Source organism: Natator depressus, chromosome 1, assembly GCF_965152275.1.
Source record: "Natator depressus isolate rNatDep1 chromosome 1, rNatDep2.hap1, whole genome shotgun sequence".
NCBI lineage: Eukaryota > Metazoa > Chordata > Testudines > Cheloniidae > Natator > Natator depressus.
Window position 1 is genome coordinate 194,940,311 of NC_134234.1, and position 12,864 is coordinate 194,953,174.

General features: G+C 37.5%; 1 protein-coding gene across 3 annotated transcripts in view; it reads right to left on the reverse strand.

Moving 5' to 3' along the window:
* TBC1D23 (TBC1 domain family member 23) overlaps nucleotides 1-12,864 on the reverse strand; it is a 52,939-nt gene that overhangs the window by 18,661 nt on the left and 21,414 nt on the right. For 2 of the 3 annotated variants that reach the window (XM_074973411.1, XM_074973421.1), the window contains exons 5-10: nucleotides 10,447-10,570; nucleotides 7,858-7,982; nucleotides 7,705-7,751; nucleotides 6,456-6,559; nucleotides 5,636-5,758; nucleotides 4,444-4,536 (exon numbers count right to left, since the gene is read on the reverse strand). In XM_074973411.1, the coding sequence (XP_074829512.1) occupies nucleotides 4,444-4,536; nucleotides 5,636-5,758; nucleotides 6,456-6,559; nucleotides 7,705-7,751; nucleotides 7,858-7,982; nucleotides 10,447-10,570 (616 nt within the window). The remainder of the gene's footprint in view (nucleotides 1-4,443; nucleotides 4,537-5,635; nucleotides 5,759-6,455; nucleotides 6,560-7,704; nucleotides 7,752-7,857; nucleotides 7,983-10,446; nucleotides 10,571-12,864) is intronic. The other variant, XM_074973430.1, reaches the window with a different exon arrangement.

Below are 12,864 nucleotides of genomic sequence, written 5' to 3' on the forward strand. Positions count from 1 at the left end.
TTATGAGTTTTTTATTTTAATAGCCTCTCTAATCTCCCTGAGCATTTCACAGTCACTATCACCATCCTGGTCAGGTGGTCGGTAATATATCCCTACCAGTATATTCTTACTATTAGAGCATGGAATTTCTATCCATAGAGATTCTATGTTACAGTTTGATTCATTTACGATTTTTACTTCATTTGATTCTACGTTTTCTTTCACATATAATGCCACTCCTGCACCAGCACGACCTGTTCTGTCCTTCTGCTATATTTTGTAACGTGGTATTACTGTATCCCATTGATTATCCTCATTCTACCAAGTTTCTGTGATGCCTATTATATCAATATCCTCATGTAAACCAGGCACTCTAGTTCATCCATTTTATTATTTAGACTTCTAGCATTGGTATATAATCACTTTAAAAATGTGTTTGCCATTACACGATGTAGTTGAATGGGAATTATTTGACTGTTTCTGATCAGACCCTGCCTGTATTTTATCATTTTCCATCCTCTCATCCTCACTAGGACATAGAGATTCTCTATTAATAGATACCCCCTAAGGGATGTCCGAACCACGTGCTCCTCCGCATCTGTCGGCTTTCACCCAGCCCTTAGTTTTAAAACTGCTCTACGACCTTTTTAATGTTAAGTGCCAGCAATCTGGTTCCATTTTGGTTTAGGTGCAGCCCATCCTTCCTGTATAGGTTCCCCCTTTCCCAAAAGTTTCCCCAGTTCCTAATAAATCTAAACCGCACCCCCTACACCATCATCTCACCCACACATTGAGACTCTGCAGTTCTGCCTGTCTAACTGGCTTTGCACGTAGAAATGGGAGCATCTCAGAGAATACTACCATGGAGGTCCTGAACTTCAATCTTTTACCTAGCAGTCTAAATTTGGCCTCCAGGACCTCTCTCCTATCCTTCCCTATGTCACGGATACCTACATATACCATGACCACCGGTTCCTTCCCAGCAGTACACATGAGCCTATATAGATGTCTCGAGAGATCCGCAACCATTGAACCAGGAAGGCAAGTCACCATGCGGTTCTCCCAGTCATCGCAAACCCAGCTATCTCTGTTTCTAATGATTGAATCGCCCATTACTAATACCTGTCTCTTTTGAATAGCTGGAGTTCCCTCCCCCGGAGAGGTATCCTCAGTGTGAAAGGATACCACATCATCATCTGGAAGGAGGGTCCCAACTATGGGATTGATTCCCTCTGCCCCAGTTAGATACTCTCCTTCCCTGCAACCTTCATCCTCCTCAACAGCATAGAGGCTGTCAGACTGGGGATGGGACCATTCTACTTTGTCCCAGAAAGTCTCATCTATGTACCTCTCTGTCTCCCTCAGCTCCTCCAGTTCAGCCACTCTGGTCTCCAAAGCCCGTACACGGTCTCTGAGGGCCAGGAGCTCTTTGCACCGAATGCACACATACGTCACCTGCCCACAGGGAGATGAGAGATGTAGGGAAGGGCTAGTTGTGTAACAACTTATAACTGTCTGAGCTCCTGAAACAAACAGACAGGTTTAAGATAGCCAGATGGATGAAAGGGTTCTTAGTACACTTCGAAAACTAGAACTGTGTTAGCTTCTAGACTATAGAACAGAATACACTACAGGTCAGATTTATCACACAAACAACAACATGCGCAGCCTGTCAAAAAGGGGAAGAAAAGTGGACTTCCCAAATCCAGTGACTCCTGCCACCCCCAAGGGGCAGGAGCTTAAGAAAGGAGACTTAATTAAGTCTATCAGAAAAATTCAGCTCACACAACAGGTTAAGAGAAAAAAAAATTTTTTTTAATCTAGTTTTCTAGTTGGACTTCATAATGAGGCACACAGATCTAACAACTTGCCCAAGGTGACACAGCAAGTCAGTAGTTCAACCCAAATTAGAACCAGGGTCCTCTTACAGCCAAATGATGTAATTTTTAATTACTGGTTAAACCCCACTACTTCCTGCCATTAAAGTCATATACAAATTACATGGAGTCAAATGTTTACTCCCCCTGTGAAAGTATTTCACTTGGTACATGTGAATAAAATGCATTAAAGTTACCTGAATAGCTTTTATTCTCAATCAGCAATTGTTTGGACATACTGCTTCTTACATTAAATCCTCCACAATGTACCCAGCATGCACACAAATAAAACTGCAACAGGTTATTTTTATTAATTGAATGTGTTTTCATCAGTGATATGACAGCTTGTTTTATTTATTCAAGTAAGGGCAATTATAGCCAGTCAACTGTAAAATTACAGCAATTAATCCCAGTTTCTCTCTCGTTTAAATGCCTGACTATTTTAATATGTCCAGTATATTGAAAAGGGAGGACAGCAGTTTGAAGGACCTAATTTTGATTAATAAAACATATTATTCTATAACATGTAACAATTAAAGGGGACTATTTCTACCTCAATGAACACAAATATTTCATTAAGGCTAATGCGAGTTATTATCCACATGCATCAATAGGAAAATATGTAACTTTCTTTCCTACATAAATATTGGTTCACCTGCAAAAAGAACTTACCTGAACAGACAATAACTGTATTTAAATATTCAGTATTAACTGCCTTCTGATGATTAAAACAATACTACAGAAACATGAAAACTAGTGATATAAATGAAGGACATAAAAACTTTCATTCATAACATAAGAATGGCCATATGGGGCTCAGACCAATGGGCCATCTAGTATCCTGTCTTCCTACAGTGGCTAGTGCCAGATGCTTTAGGGAATGATCAGAACATGGCAATTATTGAATGATCCATCTTCTGTCATCCAGTCCCAGCTTCTGGCAGTCAGAGGTTTAGGGACACCCAGAGTATGGGGTTGCGATCCTGACCCTCTTGGCTAATAGCCACTGATGGACCTATCTTCCATTAATTTATCTAATTCTTTTTTAACCCAGTTATAATTTTGGCCTTCACAACAACCCGAAAGTTCCACAGGTCGACCGTGCATTGAGTGAAGAAGTATTTCCTTATGTTTGTTTTAAACCTGCTGCTATAAATATAATTGGGTGACCCCTGATTCTTGTGCTATGCGAAGTGGTAAACACTTCCCTATTCACTTTCTCCACAGCCTTCATGATTTTGGAGGCCACTATCATATCCCCACATAGTCATCTCTTTTCTAAGCTAAGCAGTGCCAGTCTTTTTAATCTCTCCTTGTATGGAAGCTGTTCCATACCCCTAACCATTTTTGTTGCTCTTCTCTGTACTTTTTCCAATTCTAACATACCTTTCTTGAGATGGGGTGACCAGAACTGCACGCAGTATTCAAGGGGTGGGCATATCATGGATTTCTATAGTGGCATTATGATATTTTCTGTTTCATTATCTATCCTTTTCCTAATGGTTCCTAACATTGTTAGCTTTTTGGACTCTTGCTGCACACTGAGCAGATGTTTTCAAAGAACTATCCATGATCATTCCAAGATCTCTTTCTTGAGTGGTAACAACTAATTTAGATCCCATCCTTTTGTATGTATCGTTGGGACTGTTTGCCAATGTACATTACTTTGCACATACATTATATTTCATCTTTTTGTTGCCCAGTCACCCATTTCTGTGATCAGAATGATCAATGATCAACAAGCACTTTATGAGCTACATATATGGTATTCACTTCACTGAGCAACAAAAAACAGCGACCTCTGAGGTGAAACAACTGCACTACAAGACAGTTTAGGACAATAAGCGAATAATGTTATGGCACCCAACTGAAATGGCAGAAACAATTTCAAGAAGGCAAAAATGTGTAATAAGAGTTCACACCCACACTTGTACAGAAATTCCAGTGGGATCTGCAATGAAGTTAACAGGATCTCAGTTTTACATTTCAGCCCCAAGACTAACATACCTTCCCTCATAGTGCAATGAGAGCTTTAATGACTAAGGGACAAACTCAGCAGTATCTCCCAGCAGCACAGTGCCCCGTAAAGCCACACTGTAGTCTTGCTTTAGTACTGACAAAGAAGAGTGCCACTTACTAAATTATTTGGAGTTCTCATCCAAGCACGATGAGATTTTGACACACCAGGATTTCGCTTATGTTGGCTTTCTACTGGTGTCAAAAGATTAAATTTGTCAGCAAGATGGCTGCTACCAGCACTACACTCAACAAAGTAAATACACGTTTAGTTTTAGATAAAATATACACTAAGTTTTAAGGAATACTATTTGCCAATATAACATTTCAGGGGGAAAAATATCTGAGGCAAAATGGGTAGAGACTTTAAAAAAACAAAACAAAAACCTAGGACTTTTAGAAAAAGCTCACTTCTGAAACATGGAAGCATAAACTGAAGACCACCACCAAGTGCTCCATTGGCTAGAATTTGAGAACCAGTGGTTTGTGGAACTAGACATCTCTCTCTCAGTTTTGTTTTAACTAAGGAAGTTAAAGAACAGCTCTTGTCCAAAACAGAAAGCATACTAACCAAGTCTGAGTCTAGGTGAAATGCTGTTGATAAATGCCCAGCATTGTATTGTTCCGCAGGACGACAATCCACTACAAAGAACCTTACTCCTTCCTGAAAGAAAAACATTTTACCTGTTGCAATTTACTAATTTGAAGTTTAAAATAATTAATAGGAAAGTCACATCATTCAAATGTATTTGTTATGCAAATCACTTTTTAGTAAGAACTCCTATGCTATAGGGATGGGTCTCCTGATGTGACTTACTAGTTATCAAAAAACTATGTTTAGTGTGGGAGTGCCCAGCTACAGCAGTATAGCAATAACACCAATAATGCCCCAACAGTGATCTTACATTAACATAGCAGTTTTCATTTCCAACAGACTCCAAGTGCTATATACTCAATGAAATCATTTTAACCATCATTGGGAAGAAATGCAGCCCCTACTTAATAGCACACAACAATACACAGTGAGAACCAACATAAAATCACATGCTTAGCTTTAATTAAGTGCTTAGCTCAAAAGGGGTAGATGTAAGCATATGTTCAATGCTTTACTGAATTGAGGCCAGAAAGCTGTTATTAAAAAGGCAGGTACCTTTTTAAAGACAAAACACTGTCTTACTCTCTTATGGGCTTACATCAAACTACAACATTATCCATGTATTATACTAAAATATTGAGAGTAAAGTCTCTGCATGCTAGTATATTTGTCTTACAAACTATTACACAAATACTTAGATCCTTAGCACAAATTCACATTTCACAACCCAAAGGCAGGATTCTCTTGTAGCAGTATTTTAGTCACAGGTAAAGAGTTGATCTTTCACTGGAACATTGTGTGCGCGCACAAGTGTGTGTTTTGTTTTTGTTTATTTGTTTTTAAGTCTGGATCCCTATTTCAGGAAAACAAATTAAGGGAATGTCACACTAGGCTCCTCATCACCCATGAAAGGCCTACTATTTTTTTTTTTATTTGGCGGGGGTCGGGGGTAGGGTGGGGTGGTATCATTGCCCGTCATAGCAAGGCTGCGCTGTGGCCAGGAAATCCTTTACAAGGGAGCTAGAATCTCAAGGCACGAAATTATTTCTAAATCAGCAAACAGTAACTTGTATTTTGAGCTCCTAGAAAATATTTCAGCTAGATGGGAAAATGAAAGATTTCTCCTCTCCTTTTGGAAAACAGCAATGTAGTACGTCTAGTTACTGACCCCTTGTTGCTGATTTGCTTGAAGAATCTCAGATACTGAAATCGCTAGACAGAGAGCTTGGCTCAAGTCTGTGTCGTCATCCTTGAGTCCCAATAAGCTGCTGCCAAAGAGACTGTTGTTGTTCTATTATGGTAAGACACAAAATACCTTTTACGTTAATTGCAATTATTATAATTTAAAAAAAAAAAATCAGACTCCAATCTCAGATTGTTACTTCTACAATGTTACAGGTGTATGTTGGACTTTATAGACAAGTTAAAAATAAGAGTCAGCCATATCTTGGTCACATGAGTTTTTCCATCAGAGAATTTCTGAAAACCATTAAAACAGCCAGACTTCCCTTACATTCAAGTTTGTCAAATAATAGTTTGACAGCCCTATATCACTACAGTTGTGTCAACATGGTTAAAAAAAAACAAAACATTTTTTCATCTCAGCAGACAGAAGCTGGTGTTAAGAAAATCCTGCCCCTTTGGTAATCCCCATTACTGGTCTCCTACAAAACATGTGTACACCATGCTCAGAAGAAAGCACAACAAGCAAGCCAAAAGTAATGAGTACGAGTTACAAGTTATTAGTTGCACTGATGTCAGTGGGACTACTTATGACAGTAGGAAGTGCAGGACTTTCCCGTATACAAAGAGCCCTATTTATCCTTCATCTTAATAGCTTTTTCTGCTCACTTTCTCAAAATTACATCCAAGATTGCTATCCGATCCCTGCCAGAGAACTACTGTATCAGTTTGGCCTGTCTGAATTGCTCAGTGTTCATAAAAATCACCAAGTTATAAAGTAATTTCCTCAACTGCTTGGCTATTACCTTTCTGAAAGAAGTTGGAGTTTTGCTATAATAATACTGTGCCAAAGAGAAAAGGTCTTCTATATCTTCTATATCCAAACTGGCTGGGGAAGTTTCTAGGAATCCTGTAACATGCAACATATGGAAATTAATACTTAAAACATTTAAACAAAACATTGCATGTGGCCTTTTCAAACAGTAAAATATACTTTCTTTAATAAAGCATAACACAATTTTTTTGACTAACCTGCAGGTTAATTTATCCTCTCATTCAGGAACATAATTGTTTTGGAAGTTACATATTCAAAATATGTCCCATTTACCAGTACACTTGTGAATATAGCAGTGGCTTCTTAAGCTGCCTGTATTGTTGAGTGATGGGATGGGACTGCTAGTCAAATCTCATTAGTTACAGACTGGTGGAGCCAGAAAATGCAGGAAATATCTGTTGTCCCCTTAAAGGTTTCTGAACCTCAGAAACACCACGCACACGCATGTTATTTGCTAGGTGTTTGAGCTTCAACTCAGAATTACTCATGTTTAGAGCATTTATACCTAAAATTTATAGTTTAATCCTAAATCAATACTTCACCTAGTAAAGAGAGCGCTCAGGAAGATCCAGGGAAAGCACCAAAAACTCTTAGTGACTATTTGACACTTATCTGTCCATTATGATGAAAGGGTGCAACTCACCAGTTTATGCCAATATGGCAAAAAACCCAAACAACTTTATTGTGTATTACTAGATTTATAAAAAAAAGTAAATACTTTTTTTTTATTTTATTTTTTTTAGGTTTAATAGTTCATAGACCTGCATTTTCATTGATGTGAACACAACATTAGAAATATAATAGATGAGATCCCTACCCAAGGAACCTACAGTCTAATTCATATAAATGAAGACATGGGGGAAAGAACACACAAAAAATGGGTACATAGAGCGTCTAAGAGAAAGAGCTAGTGAGAGGACTGGAGCATGAATAGAGAGGTTGTTTCAAGCACATGAAGAAAGGCATGCTGCCAAGTGTGAGAGAAGGAAAGGGAAATGCAAGAAAAGCATGGGTAGGATGCAAAAAGTGACAGGGGAATGAAGGAAGAAATGAAAGCAGAATACAGGCAGAAAGTGTTGCAATGCAGTGATTTGAAGGTGACAATCAGGAACATTAGGAAAAGAAACAGCGAGTGAGGGGATTTGCTGAGGGAGTGATGGAATCAGACTGGCAAATGGGGAAGATTATTTTAGCAGCAGCATTACAAGAGCAGTACGTACTTATCATTTCTTCTCTGCTGTCTGATTCTTGTGCTAAAATAACATCTCTGAAAATAGTAGAAACACAAGTATGGATTAAGTCAGTAAAAACAAACACCAAATACGGACAAAACTGTGAGACCAACGAATTCATATTATTAACTATGTACTCACTTTGCATTGACAAGGATGATTAACATTAAGAAATAAATAAAAAATGGATCTGCTTGTTGTAGGTATCCATCCCATATTGCCTGAGTGACTTCAGCTGAGCAGTAATATGAAAAGAGGCTTCCAAGCTGAAAAGTTGGGGAACAGCATGAAACAAAGCAGAGTCAGGAACAACTTTAGCAGGACTACAATACTGCTAACAGATAGACAAGCTAGCTAAAAGAAAAACATTGAGGACAAGGTGCCACTAGTACTCCTTTTCTTTTTTTGAAACTGTACATCTGCACTGTGCATTGAAGGGTAATTCTACCCTTAAAAATTACTTTTTAAAAAGTTGCATAGTGGGGATCCAGATGGTTTCTCTATTTTTACATATGCTCACTTCACAGCTGAAGGTTTTTTTTTGTTTTTTACTGCCAGCCCTACAAGCTCAACTTGGGATCTGAAAGTTAGGCTGTGCTTAATTCTGGCTCATATGTCTTCAGCAATAGAGGTTTTGAAATTTAACTTAGTTGTTAATTTTGATGAGGCGTAAGCCATAACGGAATTCATTCCCTACTGTTTTGTTGGCTGTGCAGGGCTAATCTTAACAAAAAGTAGTGACAGAACTTATTCTAATCAGTAAAGCAAGCAGACATGACTTTGAATACACACTGTGAAACAGTGAATACCTATTAAGGTGGAGCCATTTTTACATGGCCACTTTTCACAGTTGAACCAGACTAAGTTAAAGAGGATCACACGTTAGTTTGGCAGTGAGACACACCATCTAAGTTTTAAAGCATTAGGCTTACAGATGAGTTACTAATTATCTGCCAGGAATGGAGTGTTTTATTATCATTATAAAAAAAATTAATCTTTGGGAGCACACGCTTAAAAAAATGCATCCTTTCCACTACACAGAAAGTGCAAAGTGGATGAAAGAAAACAAGCTGTGAATTTCCTTCCCTGCTGGACAACATTTGTAATGATACTTAACTGAAAGGCGTAATACTTGGCTGATTTAGGGGCTTGCTGAGCCTACTGTTGTGCTCCAGATGGGATCGCTATTGTCATGGCTTTCAATAGCACTTCACCTACTTTTAAAACCTATCTTGAGAGCATTTAACACCTCCCAATTTGCTATCGTAATAAGGGTCAGAAGGTTTGAACAATTTTGAGTCAAGCTCTGTTGAATACGGTCTTTCTTTGAAAGACAATGGTGCACTGACAGATATAAATGGTGTTTCTTACAAACTTTTGTGTGTTTGAATTCCCACTCCCAATCCCTCAAAATATAGTGATCTTAGAAAGAGAAGTTTCAGAGTAACAGCCATGTTAGTCTGTATTCGCAAAAAAGAAAAGGAGTACTTGTGGCACCTTAGAGACTAACAAATTTATTTGAGCATAAGCTTTCGTGGGCTACAGCTTATGCTCAGATAAATTTGTTAGTCTCTAAGGTGCCACAAGTACTCCTTTTCTTTTTATATAATAGTTATTGAAACATACTTTCACTAGGGAGTAATATACAGATATACTAGGCAGACTACAGTCAGATCTGACTGCTGCTTTAGATGATGACTGGCCAAAGCTAGATTTTATTTATTTGTGTGTGTATATTAATATTAGATTTTACCTGCTGCAGTTTAGTATTAAGTTGGTAGCAGCACAGAAAGCTCTAATTAAAAGAGGTGCTATTTTATATACAGTTTTATGGCTTTTTATTCCTCTAGCTTGAAGTGAAGAACCTTTGAAAAACTTGGTAGAGCCCAAGGATGCAAAAATACACCCTGACTGCTAGGATCTATGTTTCACAGCTTACCATCAGTGTCTTTACTACAGACTTTACTTGCAAAATATAATTTAAGAAAACTGTCTCAAACAAAGTTTTGGATTTCCTACACTACTATTGAGTTTGATCTTGCAGTTTTCTGATGCACATTCACACTGACTTCAATATGATGTATGACTACAAAACAAGTGCCAGGTCATATTAATTAGCAAATTAAAGGTTGGGGGAAAAAGCCAATTCTTTAAGAGACAGTGACACACAGCCTTGGGCTGCAATCCTGAAAAGAATTATTTTAGTATTAGTTCTGTCAACTCAAATATTTTAGTTAAGTGAGGGAGGAATTTAAAAAAAACAGACAACAGTAACTTGAATTTATAAAATGAATTAGCCCTATTCTAATCCATAATCTCTGAACTGACGTCCATACGCAAAACAACTGAATATATGGAGAAGTGGTATGCAGTACTATTTAACCACCTCTTGGAAGTGGCAGTCAATTCAGACACTGCCACTCATACTTAATACGAAGCACTTCCAATCCCTAGTATCAATAGCTTAGGTTTTATTTCTACAGTAAGGATCTAATGTTCACAAGATCTCACCTTCTATTTGGAATGGAATGACTAGAGACTATAAAAGTGACATACTAAAAAACCATACACCTTTGTGGTGGTGTTCTATTTCAGAACACTTTGGAAGTGATTAAAAAAAATAAAACCTCCAAATTCCTTTTGCATCACTATTCCATAGCTCAGCAGTTTGTACTTAAAAGTTTCTACAGAAATTTATTTTATTATGTTTTCCTACTTTCACTTTATTACCCAGTTGAGTGCATACGAGTCCGGTGTCATCTTCTTAGTGTCAAGAAAGGAGCACAGTTCAGGCTCATGATACTGGAGGAGAAGCCTAAATAGATGAAATGGTCTCCCCTTCTGGAAACAATCCCTAAAAAGCAAGTAGCAAGACAATGTTTATGAAAACACCATAATACTCCAGTCATTAGGCTTATACTGGCAATTCTTAGCTAAGAAGAAAACATAACTTTACGTGTATTAAGAGGAAACATGTAATCCCTTCACTCATACAAATGGCCACATCAAAGCTGATCAGATGGTGTGGAGAATTAACAAATACTTTAACATTTTTAAACAATTTAAGTCACTACATTTAAATATCAAAATGAAGTTTAAACATTTGTTTGTGAAAGTGTTTGGGCAGGAGTGTGCCTCAATCTAAACAGAGAATATTGTTAACTATTCTAATAGAACTGACCAAAGTGATTTTAAAAGATCTCCATGTACACCTGAATAAAAATTTCACATTAAGCAACTAGTGGGGAGGGAAGAGAGGCAATCATGGTATGGAGTAGGGCAAAATAAATTTGGAAGACAGTAAAGACAAATCTTTCTTGTAAGTTAAGTTCACTCAATACACAGCTCTCCCAATCAATGTAGTTCAATGTAGGTATGTGGGCAATTCTATTATGTTGAAGTTTGAAGTGAAACATTCCACCAATTTAATGCGTTATTTTAACTGTTAAAAGACTTCTGCTTTCCCATTCAGTTAACAGTGTAATGGTAACAAACTGAAGACAGACATTCCATTGTCTTATTTTTAGCATAACAATTTAGGCTCAAAAATTAATTTCAATCTGAATGGTTAATAGAAGAGTTCAAGTCACTCACACTTTATCAGCTACCAATATTCAAAATGGACTCAAAAAAACTTTCAGAATTTAGAGAATTAGTTTCTCTGAGTTTCAGCTTACGATTGTAATAAAATCTCCATTTCAGATGTAGCAGGATTTTTCTCAAATTGCTCTGCTGAATAAATTGCTCCCTACTACTTACCAGCTCAATCAATCCTCTAGTGGCCTGTCCAGATGTCTAAATGCAACTCACTGCCTCTCAAGAGCAGCGAGTTCAAATACCTACCTCCTCAGTCACTGGAGGGGTGAAAAGGCAGAATGACACAAAGAAAAAAAAAAAGTGCTCAAGATGCTGATTTAAGAATCGCTCTCTAGCCAAAGAAAGAACAGAACTGACCACCTTAAGAGGAATCTATTTTCCACCCCTCACTAGAGGGAATATTGCCATGAGAAAACAGAATTCTCAACCTAACACCTGCCAGCATTATCAAATGAGGATAGGAAACACTGTAGACTCTATCATCAACCATTCAGCAACATTCTAGGTTGTTTATCACTATTTCAGATCATATACTAAAACACATGTTGTGCTAATTCGTATCTTTGCACGATGTGATAAATGTGTGCTCATCTGTTTTCATTTTCTCCTGCTGAGGGGTAAAGAAATAGCCCTTTAATAAAAACAGATGTGTCAACATTAATGGCTTGACATTTTCATGTAAGCAGTTAATTTACTCTGTCCAGCTAATAAGAATCATTATTATTCTACATGATAAGGAGGGAAATACAGCTAGATGCAGGGAGAAGAGAACTTCCTTATTATTACAATAAATAAACAAACAAACTTTTGAGAACAGGTATCACATGTAGGAAAGGTTTGAAAAGCACTCTCTCTTTAAGAATTATATTAATTTTCTACATTGTCTTTTCCTTCCCTTGCTTTGTTAAATAAGCTGTTTTCAAGAGAAACCAGCTATGGTTTAACAGTTCATCTGCTCTTTCTGCACATATCCCTACCTGATGTCAACATTCTGTTAAAACAATTTCTACAACAACCTGCCTGCAATTAGGATTTCAGGTAAGTATCAGCAACAGGTAAAATTATTAACAAGAAATCCTGTTTTCATTAAGTTGCCTTTTTTTGCGTGTAGAAAGTATAAGGATAGTCCTATGGTTAAGACACTGGACTTGGACACAAAAGATCTGGGTTCCATTCCCAACTCTGTGACAGACTGTCTGTGAAATGTTGGCCAAATTATTTAAATCTCTTCATTTCTCATTTGTAAAATGGGGATAATACTTCCTCTTACACCCTTTGTCTCATCTAGACTAAGATCTTTGAGCAGAGACTGTCCATTAGTATGTCTGTGTACAGCACTTTGCACATTTGGAGTCTCCAGGCACTACTGTAGTACAAGTAATATTAATTTTAATATGAGGGAGTAAATGTAGTGGTTAGAACAGCAGGGGGTGCTTCAGGATTCCTGAGTTTTATTTCCAAATTTAGTTTTATTTCCAAATTGATTATCTACTGTGTAGCTTGGGAAATCAGACCTTTATGTGCCTCAGTTTACCTACCCATTAACATGAG